Source organism: Ylistrum balloti, unplaced genomic scaffold (genome assembly GCF_031769215.1).
Source record: "Ylistrum balloti isolate Yb309-2 unplaced genomic scaffold, AGI_CSIRO_Ybal_v1 Utg370312, whole genome shotgun sequence".
Lineage (NCBI taxonomy): Eukaryota > Metazoa > Mollusca > Bivalvia > Pectinida > Pectinidae > Ylistrum > Ylistrum balloti.
The window spans coordinates 471180-492855 of NW_026782231.1; the positions used below are offsets into that span (position 1 = coordinate 471180).

The 21676-nt window shown below is 33.7% G+C and overlaps 1 protein-coding gene across 9 annotated transcripts in view; it reads left to right on the forward strand.

Annotated features, from left to right (window-relative positions):
• Positions 1 to 21676, forward strand: part of LOC132553269 (rap1 GTPase-activating protein 1-like) — a 196864-nt gene that overhangs the window by 156272 nt on the left and 18916 nt on the right. For 7 of the 9 annotated variants that reach the window (XM_060217502.1, XM_060217500.1, XM_060217503.1 and 4 more), the window contains one exon: positions 20035 to 20125. In XM_060217502.1, coding sequence (XP_060073485.1) covers positions 20035 to 20125 — 91 coding nt within the window. Of the gene's footprint in view, positions 1 to 4015; positions 4510 to 16418; positions 16497 to 20034; positions 20126 to 21676 lie in introns of those variants that run through there. The other 2 variants (XM_060217507.1, XM_060217508.1) reach the window with 2 other exon arrangements.

Genomic DNA, 21676 nt, shown 5'->3' on the forward strand with positions numbered 1-21676 from the left:
GTCTAGATTTAGCCAGTTCTCCAGATAATTAAGGTCTAGATTTAGCCAGTTCTCCAGGTGATAAATGACTTTATTTATCCAGATCTAAGTAACCTGAGGTCTACAGATTATGTAAGTGATATATATGTTGCATGCTAATAATGTACTTTTAGCAATAGAATCAATGATTGTTCCTCGATCAGGTACAATAGTTTTTCTGATCACTCTGGTGACATTCTTATGACCAAAGGGATATTTCAGCTTTGCTGCAAATCTGTTCAAATGTGTTCTTCTTAATCAGATTTCAGTAAAAATATGCAGCAGATGGTTTCACATTTTTTTTTCATCGTATTGGATTATTTTAATCATTAACACCTGTTCTGTATTGAATTAATTAAATTTGTTGGTATTAAAACTGGGAAAACAGGTTAGAATATCCGAGGAGGTGTGCTTCGGTCATCAAACAGAGTTCTCCAGGCGTAATTTACGACAGGTGCTGTGCTGAGAAGAACACTCTGATGACCTTAACGAGGATGGTACAGGTGTTATCAAGTAGAACATTAATTAGTTTAATTAAATCAGCACAATGTAGCACATCTGAATTAGCACAATTAGTCTCGATTGAGTCACTTGTCACTATGAGGTAGCCATGTAGGAATTTCGGAGAAACTCATCAACTTTGTGTATTTTTGGCATGTGATTCGGTACAATTTTCATGTTAAAGATCCAATGGTAACACACACAAATGGGTTACACTTACATATAGATATAAAAAGTTTCCTGCCAATTGTGTACATCCTGCAGTTAACAATACATACATTTAAATGTGGGCTTTAATGGGTTACAATCAACATCTGGCGTCAGATATTGTTTTTAAGTGTACTTGATCTAAATATTGCTTATGTTGTTTCACACAATGTATCAATGTATGTTTAAAGCTGTGTTATAATCCTAAAATAATGCCTTACATTGACCACAAATTTTAATATTTTATCATGAAAAATTCTGTCGGAGTTAATTAAATTACGCTCTAATTATCATTTCATTGTAGCACCCCTATATTTATAAATGCTGGTCGATCATTATAAATTATCACTTTGGTCAGTGTTCTTGTAATTATAACAAGAACACAAAACACAAGACAAGAATGTATTAATATCCATAAACGTGTCAACATTGAGAATGAAAAATGACCAATCTTGATTTATGTAGAATGTAAGGTATCCAAAGTTGTTCTATCTGACAAAAGTCACATTACACTGAAATGCTTGATTTTATGGTAGTTTTTATGTACGGTATTTCACGTCCAGAGTGTTAATTCTCGGGAACCAACAGATGCTGATTGTAAAGACCCTGTCATGCTTTCCCAGTTTATGGTCTTGTTTTTGTCACTAAGACAAGCCCTGACCCAAATTGACCAGACACTCATATCATAATCCCTTCTTAGGACATGATCCTGTCCTGGTACTGAAACCTATTTGATGTCAATATACCAGTGTGGACTGAGCCATAGAACCCCACCACCCCTCCCCCCACAAAAAAAAAAAAATCTCAGAATTGTTGACTTGTATTAAACTCACTTTTTTCACCATTTTTGATGAGAAAACATAAATTATGATAGTGATATGCTATAAACATGTTAACTTCATGCCATTGATGAAATTTAAAACAAGATGAAAATATGACAATATCATCTTCATCTTTGAAGCTAGCACTATTGAAAGATTAATGATCTTACCGCAGACAATGTTCTAATCAAATATCAACTTTTTTTTTTTGTTTAATTTCAGTATCAGTGATAAATTATCTGAAGCTTAACCAAATACTGTAAGAACAAAGTCAAATGTCAAAGGTCAGAAAAGGAGAAGGCTTTTGTCCTGTGGGATAGGGGTCACAGAGAGGATTAAATTGCCGTATAGGGGACTTGGATTCTAATCATGCTAATTATTGGTTATTGGCTCTAAGGGAAAGTACTTAATATGTCCTCGACCCATTTGGACCTTTATGACTTAATTCTTTAGCCCCCTTAACTCCTTTTCCTGCCATTCATATTCTCTCCTGCCTTTACTGTGAATAGGGCAAATTTTTGTTAAATAATGAAAAAATAGCAACATTTATTAAAAATTGAAAATTCAGAATCATTTCTTTTATTTTTGTTTTTTTTAATGGTATTTCATCTTAGAATTGGATTGCTGAATATTTTTTAAGTTTCAAAGAGCATTTGTATTGAAATTACAATTTTTTAAAATTTCAGTCTCAAAAATATGCAAATTAATAAAATAAGAAAAAGTAAGGTGAAATTCATCAATGAATGTGTTACATATTTGTTAATTGGTTACGTCAGACTAGAGGATGCAGGATATGATGAAAGAGGAATGTTCCTGTCACTGAAAGACTTTCTACTAAGTATCAAACACCATGTTGACCTTGATGTATGTGTGTCTGCTGAAACTAACATCAAAGAAATGTTATAGAAACAATCAAAGGGAGATAACTGAAGGGGCAAAACCACATGACAAATCTGAGCGTTATGTATTTATCATAATTAATAATTAATGAAGCGAAAGGCTTATGCAATTCAAATTGATCCCTAACATACAACTATCCTGAGCATGTTTTGATATATATATATATATTATATACATACTATTAAGGATGTTATATTCAGGTATCAAGCTGTATCGTTTCTATGAATTGGTATTTACTATATGCTTGTGGACTTAATGGACTGGTGTGGTGTACAATAATCCGTTGAGTGAAGTGAGATTTTAAGATGTTTTGTGCTTATTTTAAAAAAAACCCATAAAAATTGTACAAGAGTGAATCAATTTCAGAAAATGTCTTACCCTAGATTTGAACCCTGAACTTATGAACCCATTTAGCCAGCTGTGCATTTTCCATTGATCATTTGTACCAGACACATTTTCTGTACTTGTCATGTTTATCTGCCAATAAGCCCATGCTTTGTAATAAGCCCATCCATATATACTTTTGTATTGTAGATATACAAACAAGTCCTGATATAGAGTCAGGTTATATGGTGTTGGCCCCAGGTGTATTAAAGCCTAGGATATGACATATGATTTCAATACCTAATATGATTATCAGTCTCTGCTGCTATAACCCTATATAGACACTTGTAAAGATAAGCTCGAGATCTCCGACCGTCCACCAGGTTTTCTATAACTTGACCACAAGACAGTGCATGGTCAATAGATTTGGCCAAATCCTGCTTCCATACTTTACCTATCCCTTTTTTTATAAGGTTCAAAATAATTTTGTCGCCAATTGTGGGTTTGAGAAAAACAAAACCACTTGGTTACATCCTATCTGTGAAGTAGAACTTGTGTGGCTTGGTCACAGACTACACCCTATCTAACCTATATAGTTACATGGCTTCAGGACGGGATCCTGATATGGAAGTGGTTTATGCGCGGTTGAAAAACAGTTATATATTATCAGTGTAACGACAAATTGGTGATTATATTCCCTTCTGAGAGGGAATGTGTGCTCGGGCCTTAAATTGTACAAAATTATATAAAATTGCTGGTCGAGGGTATGTAAGGGAGTAAATGTCCCTGAGTGTGTGTTTTCTCTGATGAAGAGCTGCGAGGCTGTAACTTACAAACAGATGTGTGTTTACTGCTGATGTAGGAAGCATTGTAGTGAAAAATTACTTCAGAGGAGTGGTCTGTAGCTCCCACTCATAACCTTACCTCTCCTTTTTTTTCCCTACTTTTTGATGATTTCATGTTCCTGTGAGTGTTGTGAGGGTTTGGATGATTGAACGCATTGTTTGGATTGCGGAATATTTAAAGGATTAACATCCTCTGTGACAATATTCAACCTGTGATATGATGAATTGTTCTTATTTCCTAATTACATGCCTTTTCTCGCAAAGCGATTGAGATAAAAAGCTGATAGCGTTAACAGACATTTTAGTGTGAAAACCATACAAAATTTGATGAGATTTCAGGAAGAAAACATGCAGCTAGCAGCGAGATTAGAGTAAAAAAAAAATAGCGAATTTATTATGAGATCGTTTTGTTGGATCATCGTTTCAATGGTTAGTCATTAGTCATGGAATTAACAGTTGTTTACAGCCAGAAGCAATATTCGTGATGTTAAACACAGGATTTTTTTACAGGAACTAGACTCTTTGAAATTTGAGTTGTCGAAATACATATATAGACTAGTATCATAAAATTTACTGAGGTGTCAAGAAAACTGCAGAAAATGATGAGAAATTTTCTAACCAGGAAGTGCAATATTTCATCAGACATCTAACTTTTAATAACAGAAAATATTTCATTTCATTTTTCAAAATCAGAAAGGAAAAAGGAAATCCATTTGTTAAGTTTGTTGAAGGGCTGAAGTTTGTGTACAGCACAAGGACAAAACAGTGATAAACTATTCAAGCTGGAAGGATATCTGAATCTGTTTCAGAAAAAGTGTTAAAAGTAAAATTTCTATTATCATGCCGTCTTCAACCAAATGTGAATTTGTCTGGAAGAGAAAGCACAGTTGGAGGTAATGTTTTTCCTTTTTTGATTTCAAATCAATATTTTGATGGTGTTATGTTGGTGTACAGCCAGTCGTATTTTTGCATAACAAAATATGTTTAATGAAAAGTTCTATTGTGATAAATACTTTTGCATTTTTATTTTCAAGAAGAATTTTTTTAACATATAACAGACTGATCTTGCCAGCAGGGAAGCTTACTTACCTTTTCTGGGGGAAAATGGGAAGAAAGCGGTCTCCCTTGTTGCCTAAAATCTGAATGCAACAGGCTTTTTCACAATCTCCTTAATTGTGTTCTTAAATATTCTTCTTCTGGAATTTGATCATATTTCTGGTGAAAATTTAAACTAGATGCATAGCATTGTATGAAATTTGATCAAATTGAAAATGAATTACTGGTAATGCTATCTTAGTAACATGATCCATTCATGCAGATAGTAATTCTGATGGTGATTTTCTGGTAGCATTAATCTAAATGAGGCACAGACATAATTCTGTTGGGAATTACAAAATATATAAATACCGAACCAATTTTGTCATTATGAAGGACGTGTGTGGAATATTATCTAGTGTAATAAGTAAGCTGGGACCTGGTGTTGTTATTAGTCGTTCCAATTTTACCTCAGGACACCTGTTGTGATTACGGCAGTAATATTTCACCTACGCAATGGGATCTACATCACACATGTAGAAGATGGCTGTAAGCTACCAATGTAGGAGATTCACATAGCTACCATGTAGAGGCTTCCCATTGTAGCCACCTATTTAGGAGCTGCCCATTGAAGATACCAATGTAGTAATTTCCCATAGAAGCTACCAGTGTAGAGGCTTCTCATAGCCACCAATTTAGGAGCTGCCCATAGAAGCTACTAATGTTGATGCTTTTCATAGTGACTAGCAATTTAGTAGATTCCCTTAGCTACCCATGAAGAGACCTCCCATATTTGCCAACAAAGTAGGAACTGCATACTCATTAAGCCACCTCAATGTTTCTATGGATAATTATGTCACAATTCTGGTTTAAAGTCAACTCTATCAGGTTTTAGAGATTTCATTTTTGTGACACTTCAGGGAAGTAAATGGCATTTTTCTATACCTGACATAGTTTCCCACAACAGAACACATGCTATAACAATTCATCCATGTAACATGTTATCCTAGAAGTAATTTGATAAATATATATATTAATAGTTTACACGTGTATTATGTATTGTATACACAGAGTATTGTAGATCATTGGTTTTACTCAAAGATAAGAAACGTTTGATCACATACCCATAGATAAGGATAACGTATACCCATGGCAGCAGTATAATCTGATGTATAGACCACTATATCATACCATCACTGTCTATCCATTTCTCACCCCTGTCATAGGTTAACTAAGTAAAGATGACCTTTAATATGATAATATCTCTCCATTAAAAAAACACCTCTATTAAGAGACCACCTCTGTTCAAGGCTAACCTTTGTCAAAGACAAACTTTGGTATGGTATTATTAATATAAGAATTAACTTCCATCAAGGGAACAACTCTATTAAGAGACCATCTGTGTGTAGATCACCTTTGGTAAGAAAACAACCTCAATTGAGGGACTACCTCTGATCAGATACCAACTTTGTCATAGATCAATTGTTTTTAGACCAGCTTTGGTAAGAGGTCATCATTGTACAAAACAATATCCATCCAGGAACCACATTTTGCATAAACCAGCTGTGAAAAGACCCCTTTATTTTCTCTTGTATGTTATACCATCATGGAAGAAACATTGCTGATGAAAGGTATACCTCTATGAAGAGACCATATCTTTTAGAGACCATATTTTGAAGAGACCAGTTTTGAGTCTGTACTAATTGGGTGGTCTGTCAGTACAGATTTGGCTCTACATGTTTAAGATGTTTCCTATATGAAGAAATTAATGTTAATCTTAGTCAATTTGACCCCAGGGCCGTGTGATGGACACATCAATCACAGATTGATATTAAGGCACCAGAAAAATTCACATAAATAATATTTGATACATATGTCCTGATACTAAGGGGAATTATCTATCTCAACTAAGGTTGACCATCAGGTGTCATGGGTCGGTCAATCTGGTTATTTGAGTGAGTCTCTACAGAACACCCAGGGGACTTATGTACAATGTGTTACCTGTGAAATCTATCATTTAGTAATATATGTATATATATACTTGTCATCATCTGATATAGACACATGGACCAGATGTAAATGTGGACTGTGGAACGAGTCATATTATTGACAAAGCTTAGAAGTGTGTTAAGAGAAAAAGATGGTTCATATACATATTTTGGATAAGTGTGGCAGTGTTTTCTGGTGTACAAGATGTGTAAATCTTTCATCGTGTGTGTTGCTTTACAATTTTGCATCACTAATTTGTGACATTTTTTGATATTTAAATATCTGGGAGTTTAAAGTCTGAAGTTTCTCTGTTAATGAATATGAAGAAGTTTAGCCTACATCAAAGGTAAAATATCGAAACTGTTTAATTCAATGTTTGTTCTTACTACTTTAGTGTGAATTGAGTTCACATAGTTGGACTTGTGGAGATGTTATTCAATTTTAGTAGCCATATTTGGAATGAAACTTACATGTGATATTTTTATAGTGGCGTGGTTGAACATATACACTTGTACTTGATATTGTCTTTAAGTGATCAGATATATAAAATTACAACATTTATTGAATTAGAGGGCTAAGGCACCTCCACAGCAGTCACCTCATAAGCTTCAAAATTTAGGTCCTTTAAGCATCACCGACAAATCCTAGAAAGACCAAATAGCTGTGTAATGCAGATTAATTCATTGTTTGACTCTACAGTATCTGACTAAAAAGATGTATTGAAAGGTGTTATTCACACGTGTGTCTTTTGTACACACTTTGGTGCCTTTTTATGTATCTGCCGTTTCATTGGGAAGGAGAATATAGTGTTACCAATATGTGTCCCAATGCTTCCATTCTGTTCCACCCAATCCTTAATTACTGTCATTCACTCCAACGTCTCTATAGCCGAGGGATTTTGATGAAACTTAAGGTCCAAATTATAACAGTGTGCCCTGTTAGTTCATGTTTTGGTGTTTAAAGGTCAAGGTTAACACAGCTGCTATTTATAGAAATTTGTCAAACATTGACAATAATTTGCAGAGAACAAGGTCATTAATGTCTCACAGATATTTTATGGTGAAAATCTTTGGAAGTATCTACTAGAGCTAATTTTTTTACTCATTGATGACATCGTTTCAAAACAGAAATTTTTTTCTATCTTTAGATATAAAAAACAGATTTTGGTTTTAACTGCATTTTGACAGGGAAATATGAATAAGCCTTGCATTCTAAATTAAGATTTTGACCTGGTTCCATATAATATTAGAATTCTTCATTTGTGGAGTTTTGATTGCTTAATTTTTTGGAGTTCTGTTTAAGTCTCCCCGGAGATATTAATGGATTATATAAAGTCCCTCGTTGAATGCTTGAAATGTTGGTGATATGGCTGTTCATGAAACTGTTAATGACACATCAGGAAGGTCGAGATTTGTGCTATCACTAAATTGTACCTCTGTATTGTCAAAGAAGTGTCAATAGAGAAAATGTTACATTTCATGGAAAAAAACAGACAAGTCTCTTGATGAGAAACTGTTGTAGAATGAAGACTACTTCAGCAACTGTGTTGTGAGACTGTGATAAAATTATATTTTTTTTACAGTTTTGGTCTCACGAGAGTTTTCAATGCTTTATTTTCTGAATTTTCTGAAGTTAAACAATGATTTTTTGTTTGAGGAATTTCACATTGACAAGAAAAAAAAGCAGCTGAGATGTCATCAGTCAGCATTTCCTTTTCTAGGGATGAGTTATTCCTGTTTGATGCACAAAATTAAAATGATGAATCAATATTATTTCTATGTTTTGATGCAATATTTTTCAAAAGCATTCCATACATTATTGTAATGGATTTGTGAAAATTTTATTTTTTTTTATCCTGCAACTGGCATCGTCATTGCCGGAATACACCTGCTACATATATACTTTTTTTCTGGATTTCGGCAGTGACGGAAAACAGCTGTATTTTAGCACGTGCGGTAATTCAACAGAATTACTTTCTGAATTTGCATAAATATTACATTTAACAATATAAGTTACTGTTGAAAGAAGTGATTTTATGTGTTGTAATGAATAAGTTTTTACAGAAATTCATAGAATTACTTTCATATCCTTTGAAGTTAGGAAATACAGAATAGTTATTTTGGCATAAATTATCAGGCAAAATTCAACGTAACCACAGTCAACCACAGGTAAACAAAAATTAAACAACAAAATGTTGAAATTACAATAGTCTGATCTTCAACCAATGTTGTGGTATAAATAGAGTACATGGTCAGTGTCTTAGAATAGAAGCTGTATTATGGCTTGTGATAGAAAGACAAAAGTGGCCTAATATATAAGGTATTTAAAGTTTTTACTTTAATGACAGGCTATTAATATTCATCAATTCTTGTTAGAATGAGTTATTCCCCTTTCAGATTAAAAAAAACCCACATACACACACAAAAAATTAGATAAAATATTGACTTTTTGCCTTCCATGGATGAGTTTTTTTACATTATCATGTCTGTGTTTATATTAATGTGTGTTATCTTCAAACTTATTTCAAGGTTATTTCGTTTCTATTCAAGGTCCTTTTCTTTTCTACTCTTTAGGCATTGCTGAAGGCTTATTTCACTTCAAAAACAAGTGTTGTCATTATGAAATATTTCCGACATTGTAATTTGAATTTGTAAAAGCAGATTGTAATTGAAATAATTTTTAAAAAAACATGATAACCAAATACTCATTTAGTGATGTTGTGTCTACAAAAATCTATTGACATGTTTCTTTGTTTAAGTACCCTAAAAAATGACAACTTGTTCTAGATTATTGCAAATGACAGCTACTTTGGTTTTGGAAGGAAATTAAAATTGTGATTTGCTTCATTCATTATTCTGCTTTAGAAATTTAATTTCAATAAGAAAATGGCTTTGAACAGGAAACATTTATGCTTGATTGTGATTAAAATTTTCTTAAAAGGATTTTAAAAAGAAAGCAGGAAAGAGACAACCAAAAATCAGATGTCATAGTATTTTAATTTTCTAGTATTTTGAAAAGCCAGGAAGCTTTGTTGACACATTTAGATACGCTGTCTTTGTGAGGATGATGGTGGATGAATGGCTCTCTGATGAATAACATGTTCAAATAGAGTTTTTCTCTGTTTGGATTTTCAACAGGACTAGTTGGTGGGATGGAGGTTAGTGACATGTTAAATAATGTCTAGCTGATAGTTTTATACAGGATTGGGGGTGGCAAGGAGCAGTATTTGATGGGTGTGTGACAAGGAAATCTATTGGCAGGTTTGTATAAGACAGTCAGTGTTCATAGTGTGGTAGTCTAGGCAGTGTTTTGAGTGGTATACATGCTCCCACCTGGCCACCTGGGGATGAAGATGGAAACATGATAAAGAATTCTACCTCTCTGATTCTCTCAGGTTGCTTTCTGCCTACTACTGTGGGGGATACACACTCCAGATGTCTGTTTTAACTGCTATTAATCAGTGCATAAGCAAGTTGGTATGAAAGACGTGCTTTTTACATATTTGTGGGATTGAAATGTGTTGTATAATCAAAAATCTGTTTCAGCTCATTTGATGCTCAATAGACCCCCTGGTATTTGTTTATTTGATGAGGGCCATGTAGCTCCTACTCCAGTCCCTACCCTCCCTGAGGGGGAGGGGGTGTCCCCTACGTCATAAACTGTAGGTGTCCCTTTGATGCCAAGGTTGGCTTGTGGTATTTACTATTTACGTCTTATGTGTTCCAGCCATGCATGTGCGTGTGGTTTCCGTTTTTGAAGCAGGTTTTACTTGTAAACAAGCGATCATTAACTATATTTTGAACATACATTACACTGACTGAATTAGAATTCACTCCTAGAACCATAAATATCCTGTTTTATTAAAACTACAAATGTCTGGTTACATTTTTTTTTTTTTATTTTTTAGTCATTACTTTATCATCTTTTGAATACTTGGAACTTAGCAATGTTGAGACTTGGCAATCATTTGCCAATGAACGAGATTGGTACTGTTATCTAACACTCTTTGGCTTGAAAATACAACAGTTGTGTCTTTATTTATCAGGTTCTGATTAAAAATCAATTACAGACGCTACTTTTGGCTAAGTGGTATCTTTATATTGTGAGGTAAAAAAAGTGTCCAATTGACAAAATTACTTTTAAATTAAGATTGTAGATTTTCGTTGAAAACCAAGCACACTGTATTATTTGTCAGAATACTGTAACACCAGTCTGTGAAGAAGATGTTTTTGTTCGCCATGGCGATAGTTAGTTAAATTGTTTTGATCAAGTGCCAAGAATATGGTCATTCAGCATAGATGGTTAGAAGGACAAGTTTTTAGCAGATTTGTAATATTTCATGAATTATCTTTGCTTTTTATTAGTGGAATATATCTTTGTAAATTGTTTTCATTATCACTGTATCAAAAAGTTATTAAGAAAATTGTTGATAAAACTTGGTAAGATGTCCCAGGTTTATGATATTTCAGCTTCTGCTGACTAAATGTTTTAGATATTTTACAGTGCCCCTTTTGAACTTGACAGTTTCTATTTCCTTTGGTGTATTAAGCTACTTTGATTGAAGCTACCATCATCATACTTTCCTAACACCTGTTGACTATGATAGACTTAATTCTAAATGACTAATATGATTATAATCCAGACCATTCATGTTATGATTCTTTACTTTTTCAAAATACAATTCAAGATGGCCACCGGGATCACCATCTTTATTTGATATCTATATCTTTCACTCATTGAATTTCTGTCACAATTTTGTTGGTGCCATTATAATGTGGTTTTACTTTAATTTTTTAGACCAAAGATATTTGATGCTATTTGTTAATTTCTGATAAAGTTATGGTTTATAAATGTTACCATACTTCTTTTGCTTGTTACAGTATAATACTTTTAAATCAGTTCATTGCACTGTTGTAAAATTCAGCAACGACCAAGATGAAACTTTCTAACCACGAAACACATGATGTGAAAACCATTGCTTGCACATACAACCCTGGCAGAGATTTATTGAAATATCTCAATGTCATTTTCTCAAATAGAAACTAGTACTCTCTAACCCCACATATGCGTGGGGGAGTTTTATCTGTCTTGGAGAGTATATAACTTATTACCCCCCTTGGCGAAGTATGGTAATACTTGATACTAAGGATAGGATGGATATAGGTTTATTTATCTCCCCCTGCCAAGGGATAAATTCTACACTTTAGTTGAATAGAAGTATCTTTGTTTAAAGGATAAGATATCAAGATTGTGAATTGAGCCTCTTAGTAGTGATAGAGAAAACTAACAAGTATTTATCTTGGTTTGTAGGAGGGGATCTATTTAGATTTGGGTTGGGGAGGGGGATTGAGGACTGCCAGTTGTGTTTCGAGAGGTGGGGAGGGGGTAACTTGATGGTTTTTTGGGTAGAGGGGGTGTGGGTGGGGGAGGGGGAGGGTATAAGCTGGAAGCATTTACAGTTACTGTACCTACGTCACAAGTCAGTAAAACACTCTAAGTAAATGAGGCAGTAAATTATACATAAGTACATTTGAGACAACTTCGAGGTCATACATGTCAATATTCTAAGTACTTGGTAGTCTTAACCAGGCAACCATGGAATGATAACAGAAAACGTGTTACACAGAAGGTTCGTCTTTTTCATGTTTCATTTTTTTTTTATATAATACAAGTTTATTCAGGTAAAGTCACCCAAGATCAAAAGACAGTGACTTAACAAAATAATGAAAAAATGTGGTCGCTTTTGAATACAAGAAAGAGATTTAACTTACAGGGAAAAACTTATATGGAATTTTAGCAATTAGATGTATCACCATTGATATTATCTAGGTCGTGTTATTCTCTTAATGAAAATATTGGCATTCTTTTTGACTTCATACACAACAGATAAAAAGGAACATTCAAAGTGGTCAGGGGTCAGTTCTATTGATGTTGGACTCTTGTCTTTAAGATATCTGTAAAATTGATTTAACTAAGCGAACAGCTGTGAATATCTTGTATTTCTTTCATCAGGTCCATAAGGATAGTTTCCTTGATATTGATTCCTGACTTTCTAGGTCACCGTTGGAAACAGGAGACAATGAAAACATAACAGTGATATTGTAGCTTCATAATTGATTTAATTGGCTTAATTATCCTAATTACTGAAGTATTGATTGTGATGAAAAAAAATAAAACTAAAAACTTGCAGATCAAGGATATCATTGACTCGGTAAATTGATTTAAAACTCTTCGTAAATTGTTAGTAAGAGTATTTTTATTATCTGTAATTAGTCACATGTCAAGCAGGAGTTGACACCTTGACATGCATTGGACACTAGTAAAACATTACCTGAGGTGCGACAGAAACAAGTTCCTGGTGTGATGACCGTGACTTGTCGCCTACCTGTAATTATTTCACCTGTATGATAATCACCTCAACTTATCACCTGTGTTGTTCTAATGCTTGTACATAAACACTGCCCCTTATTGTCTTCAGGACCATTTAAAACATTTTCATAACCTTGATTTATTATTTCCTGAATGGGGTAAATTTTTATTGTCGCCCAACTGGCTAATCCACATTTCTAGGTCGTCAGTATAATGTTATCTTTCCGTAATTAGGCACGATTTTACAACTGTTTCTATTTGTTTTCATTCAAAGAAAAAAAGGAATCTTTTATTCTTGTATAAGGTGGGTCAGATATTTGAGTAGGTTCCGACTTCATGGCTGTAGTAGATTGGCCCACGTAACAGCTAAATTGGTAAGGAATGACGTCTTGGGCATAACCAGAGGTAATTACCATTGGGTGTTTCCAACCAGGCAGGATATTTTTTTTGCCGTGAAGTTGCGTCTATACAGAAGTAGTGTGGACACCATACTGTTTTTCGCTGTGTCATTTCTGACAAAAAGAATTGATAACACTATTGCATACAGTACTGTTTAATCCAGAAGAAAGTGTGTATGATATAGATTTTAATATTAGAAGAGTTTCAAAATTACAAATACTTCAATAACTTTTGGTCCAGAAAAAGGTAATGTCGGCTATTTAATCCAGTGTTCTCTCATTATTCGATGAATTTATTATTGAAAATTAAAACTTTTAGTTGAAAAACTGGAACAGGATTTATTAGATTGTGAAAAAGATATTTTACACGATGATTCAGATCTGACAACCAGTTTGGAGGTGGTTTACACAGAAGAGGATGTTGGTTTAAATACTTGTTATTTACTGCACCTGTCCCTGAGTGAGATATAAACGTTGTGATAAGATTATAAAAAACTGTGGTCAATTTTAATTAGGGATTATTTGATGATGTCTAGTGGACTGGTCAAGGATTATGTCCGTGTCAAAGGATTATTGGCTTGGGTACAGCAACTCAACAATGGACGGTAAATATTTTGAACAATTTCTTTTCAACTATTTGTCATTCAGTCAATTGAATGTTCATCATCTTGGATATTTTGAAGATATATTTATATAAGTGTTTATGAAAAGAGATATGCTTATATACACACACATATTTCTAGAAATGGGATCACAATTTATTCACACACAACCCTACTAATTTGAAAACGAAACTTTGTCATTGCAATGACATTTATCAAAACCTAGTAATGACTTCTTATCTAATTCTAATTTTGATATGTGTGTTGTATTACACAGTATACAAGTATATCTTTATTGTTGATAAATAACAGGATTTTGTTATCATTTCAATCCAACAGGTGTCTGTTACCAAATATATTTTGTTTTTCCAATTTTTTGCTATGGAGAAGTGTTGGTTTCAACAGAGATTTTGCACTCTTATTGTTGAAGTTATCAGTAAAATTCTCTATAGAGAGTTGGAAGTTTTTTACGGATATGTTCAGTTCTGCCTTAACAAGAAACAAAAGTCCTTTGTAGACAGGTGTCAGTTTTGAGAGAGAAGATAAGTCCTTTTTCTTTGCTACATGTTTGTTTATCCTCCACATCTAGATTTTAGACACATTACGTTTGAAAACTTTGACTATCTAGAGGCTGTTGTATTTCTTAACATCTTTTCAGAAATATTTCAGTATCAGAAAATTTCTTCCTTCTCAACTTAGATGTTAGAGACAGACTATAATTGTAATATCAATTTAAAGAAAATTCCTGTTTTAATATCGATTTGAAGGAAATCCTTGTTTAATACATTTGTATTATAATATCGTCATTGTAATTCCGGCTCAATTTAGGGGCTTTACGATATTTCAGGAAGGATAATGGACCAGACTTTGCAGTAGTGACTCACATAACCAAAGGAGAGACCTTTAAAAAAGTTTAAATGTATTTTTGGGAAGGACAAAGTTTAAGTCTTTAATGATCAAATCAAATGTTACTTCTGCATGCTGCCGTTTGTGCAAAGTCTTTTTATAAACATATCAGTGAATGGGAATGTTTAATTGTAGATCAATCGTAGAGTTAAGATATGGTGTCTGAATGAAGTAGGCGTCTTGTTCCGCATACAAATGTTTACCTATAGACGTATATATAGTTATTTTAGTGGGTAATCTATCTTGAAGTTCACACGTCTCTAACCCGATATGTCAACCAGTCAGGTTTTAGTCTTACAAACACACAAACATGACTACCTGATACTGAAATAATGGAAACATTTAAATGATGACAGATACAACCACAGACATTCTGACCTGACATTACACGGTCTGTTAGTTCTACTAGATAGCAATGTCATCTACTTCAAGTATAATGTATCATACCTGTTATATATATTGCATGTAACTTTAAGTTTTTGGTTTGAGTTGTCGTTGATAGATTCGACTTACATATCGTAACATTCATTATATAATCATTTTCATGTTCAGCTTCAGCTTTGTTCGTTAAATATTTCTCAACGTTTCATTCTTGTCAGAATGATAAGGATCATGTATTTTTGGGTCGAGATTTCTTAACATACATGGAAACATTTCTTAAAAGCATTGATAGGGAGAAAAAAGAAAGTTGACAGAGGATATCCGAACACTAGCTTTATATTTGTGAATGAAACTTCAAAACAGGTTTGTGTATACAAGATGCATGGATTAAGCTCTCCAGTTGAGGCGGAAATGTCAATGTTTGCTTTAGTCGTCTTAAATGTGCCAACATAAAAAGGAAATTCTGAAACATCCACGAGATGGAATTTTTATGGAAAGTGTACTTCTCCTCAAAAACTGAGAGGATTTTTTTTTGCGTTAATGTATCATAGCAATATTTATAATTCAAATGTCAGAGACGAGTGTGTAAGCATTACACATACTTATCTGTGCTACGGTTTCCTGTGACGGACTTTAGGAAGACAAGGATGGGATCTTTATAACCACCTCCTGATAAACAGGATCTATGTGATCCCATCAACTGTATGTATTTTATGAATCAATGTTTAATTGACCGGCACAGAGGCAAGTTGTTTCAATGCAGTTTACAGATCAATGATACCCAAGACGGCTGAGTGGTAAATATAGCTTGGTCAGTTTGAAGTTTTTTCTAACTCTCAAGGTCAGTTGGGAATATACCGCCAAGGATTTGTCTAATGGTGCACCACAAGTTTGATTAATGCAGGATGGGAGGGTTGTTTCAGCTGGAATCTTTTTCGTGCAACTGAAATTTTACAATACCTGTCTTGATGACACCAACAGGAAGTCGAGAGATTCAAAATTTATTTCGTTGGAGGATTACTGAAAATGTGGTGTTAGAATTTGAAAATATTACATTTGAAATTCTTGAGTGAAAAGATTAATCAAAGTAAACTTGAATGAAAGGATTAAAAAATTTCTAAGTGACATATATTACTCCTGGAATTTATTTCTAAAAATGTCTGCTGTTACGAAGCTCCGAAAACTTTCCTTCAAAATAAGGTAAATATACACATGTATATAATCTAGCATTATTAATTAGTTTTTTCGACCTTGATGAGGAAACTTATTTTAATCTTGTCTATGTACATACTATGACTCAGATTTGATGCAAAGATTTTCAAGATCTTGTGTAATGTAATATGACTTTAAAAGAAAAAACAGTGCAAGTTATAATGAAATTAAACTACATGGAATTAAGTTTCCTTATGGCTGAGAGGAAATTTCTGCTTATCTGCTTGTTCAATGTAATTCATATGTAAGAAAACATTTGCCTTCGATGGTGATGTGTTTTGGTTTTGTTAGGGGGACACTAGTTGTGAGAGCAGGATATATTGTAAGTTTGATAATGATACATCTCATTCCTTCCTGAGTTTACTGTAGTTGACACAATAAATGCTGTGTCATCTTCCTCATAAATGGATTAAAATTACGCTTTAATTGCTTCAAATTTGTTTTTATCTTTAGTCTATTTATGAAAAAAAAAATTAAGAAATCTTAAAGAAAAAATGATATTAGATTGTGTTGGAGCTTGAAACAAGGATATAGAGTTACATTGAGTGATATTCGATTAGGAAATTCTGAAGATGGGCTTAACAAGATCCAGAATGAAAAGATGTACTTTATATTGTTCTGAAATTATCAGATATATGTGAGTGTCAGAATTTATAGAATTATGGGGCTTAATTAGTGAAACTTCTCCTCCAGGTTAGGATGTTTCTTTCAATCACTTTGGATTTTCCTTGATCACCTTCTGGGCATCAAAATTTAGGCCCTGAGCATTACTGATGAGTCCTCCAATGAACAGCTTTATGATGCCTTTTAGTACATTGTTAAGCTCTATGGTATCAAACTATAAATTTGTAATAAAGGTGATAGTCATTTGTGTGGCTCTTGTACAGTCTTCTACAATAATGTTTTAGTACAACTATTAGATACTGTTACCGTAGCAATTTGTCACTTAAATTATATTTTTAGAAATATCACCATTACATATTAATTAACAAGATTCTGTTGATCATGCGTGACTTTAATATTTTGCGAGACGATATTGACACCACGTGCTTTTCATTTAGCCATGTTAAATTGAAATTCAGTGATATTAGAAGTTGAAATCATTTCACACTTTGTGTTATTGATATATATTTTCATCATTTATGTAGCAAATGTTTTGACACTAAAACAAGGATGTAGAGCTAATTTTTAGTGCAAAATACTATACCATTGTAAAATAGCTGTGATGACAGTAGGCCTTCAGTAACTCTATTGAAACATGTCTTCCTGTCCAAGTTAGACTCATCCACCTCTGTTTTATTTTCAAAAACAGGGTTATTAGGAGACAGATTGATCTTTCTTGGTGTTGTGTGTAAGTTTACTGGAATGTTATGTAATATGTACATACTCGCTGCTTTCATATCTTTACTGAGTAAGCTATTTCACTGTAACAAAGCATCAGTGTAAGACAGTGCGAGGAATTTTTAGTGACAAAACATCATAAATACTGTCAATAAAAACACCCACACCCAAATTACTAATCCTGTGGTGATGTAATCGTGTGTATTTACAATGTGATACAGTTGATAAGACAGCGCCAGAGTACAGTTTGACTCATCAGGTTCCTCAGTAGGATTTGTAAAGTTTGTTTTTGTCATATTTAGGTTAAAAAAAGAAAGGGAAGGTCGGGATGGCCTAAGAAGAGACAGGAAGAGAATATGTATTTAGAAACAGCTCTGAATGATGATTTTGTTACACATTTTAACTGAATGTACTGAGAGACTGTTGTTTATGAAATACAACAGCTATACTGAGGCAACTTATTGTGATCTCACCATTGGTGCTGATTCTTCAGTAAGGGACTTTGTAATAGAGATCTCACCATTGATTCTTCAGTAAGGGACTTTGTAATAGAGATCTCACCATTGATTCTTCAGTAAGGGACTTTGTAATAGAGATCTCACCATTGGTGTTGATTCTTCAGTAAGGGACTTTGTAATAGAGATCTCACCATTGATTCTTCAGTAAGGGACTTTGTAATAGAGATCTCACCATTGATTCTTCAGTAAGGGACTTTGTAATAGAGATCTCACCATTGTTGTTGATTCTTCAGTAAGGGACTTTGTAATAGAGATCTCACCATTGATTCTTCAGTAAGGGACTTTGTAATAGAGATCTCACCATTGATTCTTCAGTAAGGGACTTTGTAATAGAGATCTCACCATTGATTCTTCAGTAAGGGACTTTGTAATAGAGATTCACCATTGATTATAAGGGACTTTGATAGAGACTCACCATTGATTCTTCAGTAAGGGACTTTGTAATAGAGATCTCACCATTGATTCTTCAGTAAGGGACTTTGTAATAGAGATCTCACCATTGATTCTTCAGTAAGGGACTTTGTAATAGAGATCTCACCATTGATTCTTCAGTAAGGGACTTTGTAATAGAGATCTCACCATTGATTCTTCAGTAAAGGACTTTGTAATAGAGATCTCACCATTGATTCTTCAGTAAGGGACTTTGTAATAGAGATCTCACCATTGATTCTTCAGTAAGGGACTTTGTAATAGAGATCTCACCATTGATTCTTTAAGGGACTTTGTAATAGGACTTTGATTCTTCAGTAAGGGACTTTGTAATAGAGATCTCACCATTGATTCTTCAGTAAGGGACTTTGTAATAGAGATCTCACCATTGTTGTTGATTCTTCAGTAAGGGACTTTGTAATAGAGATCTCACCATTGATTCTTCAGTAAGGGACTTTGTAATAGAGATCTCACCATTGGTGTTGATTCTTCAGTAAGGGACATTGTAATAGAGATGATTGATTCTTCAGTAAGGGACTTTGTAATAGAGATCTCACCATTGATTCCAGTAAGGGACTTTGTTAGAGTTGTTGATTCTTCAGTAAGGGACTTTGTAGATACCATTGATTCTCACCATTGTTGGATTTTGATTCTTCAGTAAGGGACATTGTAATAGAGATCTCACCATTGTTGTTGATTCTTCAGTAAGGGACTTTGTAATAGAGATCTCACCATTGGTTTTGATTCTTCAGTAAGGGACTTTGTAATAGAGATCTCACCATTGTTGTTGATTCTTCAGTAAGGGACTTTGTAATAGAGATCTCACCATTGATTCTTCAGTAAGGGACTTTGTAATAGAGATCTCACCATTGTTGTTGATTCTTCAGTAAGGGACTTTGTAATAGAGTCCTCACCATTGATTCTTCAGTAAGGGACTTTGTAATAGAGATCTCACCATTGATTCTTCAGTAAGGGACTTTGTAATAGAGATCTCACCATTGTTGTTGATTCTTCAGTAAGGGACTTTGTAATAGAGATCTCACCATTGTTGTTGATTCTTCAGTAAGGGATAATTTCTGTATTATTGGTGAAGAAGGTAGCTTCACTCTCTAAAAATCAAAAGGAAAAAAAAAGAGAAAACATGGTTTTTTTTTGTGCGGTAAATTGAAAGTTGTTTATTTTGTATGCGTTTGTTGACATGACATTGCTAACCTAGTTGTTTGGTTGATATTTTTCAGAAAACAAACTATGGATGGCCAGTTATACTGCGAGTCTCATGTTCCGCAGACGAAGTCCACCCCAGCCATCAGCCCGGATGCTGATGAGAAGGTAAATAATTAATCAAATGAAATTTTGAAAGAATTTGCTTGAAACAAAGTGTCTAAGTGATGTTGATGTTTGCATGTACCTAAAAATGTTTTTTTCTTTTTTCTTTTTTTTTTCATTAAGGTTTTCATAATTACATTGTAGATGAGTCTTGAGCTAGTTGAATCCAATATACTTCAGAAATTATACACAAAATGTCCTTCTATCCATCCAACTCTCTGTATATCCACCATTTTGGAATGGAATGACATTTATTTCAAAACATGATCCATTATGCTTCAAGCTCCTAAGAAGAAACAAAATTCAGAGTTGATTGGTCAGTCCTGGACATGACCCTCAAACTAGAACTTATCTTATTTATCAATAAGCCAGTGTCTGATAATTAGCCCACCCAAATCTCTTGGAATGGAATACTCAAGTTTTATGTCTGGTACAATGTGGGGTGCCCTCTGACTTGTGTCTGTACTCTAGTACCATCTTGTAATTAAAAACATCGTACGGGTCTAAATCAATATCACATAAATAGACTCAACAATTTCTACCTTTTTAACTATTTGCTGAAACATGCAGAAATTTCCTCAAACTTCGTAGTACATAAATGCACACCAAATCAAATGGGCTTTAATAACCAACATTTTCTGAATTCTGCAGCAAGTTCTGATCAATATATAATGATGGCCTAGTTAGGTCAGGTATTGTGAATTACTTCAGATTCCAATCCAGGGGATGTATCAATTAATCAAGTTTCCGTGAAAAAAAAAAAATACTATTCCTGAATTTCTGGAATTAGATACAATCTTCTGTCCTACTAAATTTCTTTATAGTTACATCTGTCAAGTACTTGATTTGATTATCTCAAGTTTCAGACGAGCAATCACTGATATTTCTTAGCTGTAACAAGTATTCATTCCATCATGTTTCAATCAATTGGAAATAGGAAAAAAAATCTGAATATCTGTTGCTTCCATCTCTGTAATTCTTGCAATTCTCATTTCAAAATGTGATGTTACTTACTTGGATTGACTAAGATTTATGTGATGGGTGTCACTGATGAAACAGAACAAAGCTTACCATTCCAGAACACCTGGTCTTGTACTTTTCATTGGCCTCTGTATAAATTTCTTTCTTTTGGTCGTATTTTGTCCTGGTTTCATCAGATTTCAGTGTGATGAAACTAGGAGAAATAGGACTCCACAGATAATTCTACAGAAAAGATCAAAGTTTCTGTCATGAACGTACTTCACACATTATGCTTAATCCTAACTATTAGCAGAAAAGACGCTTCAATGCTATCATCACTGATTTACATACATTATCCTGTGATAAGCATTTTTACTGATCAGTTGTAGAGATAGATGGCTAAATTAACAGGTATGGACTTACTTTTTAATAAGTACAGTAGTGTACTTTAATACTGTCGGGCCTTCCATCACCTTAGTATTTTTTTCACCAATTTCAGAACATCTCGTGAAGACTTATTTTGAGCTCAGATGTAAGAAGAAATGCTACAAAGAGGCTCTGTACAATGTCCCTACTAAATAATTTACAGCATTA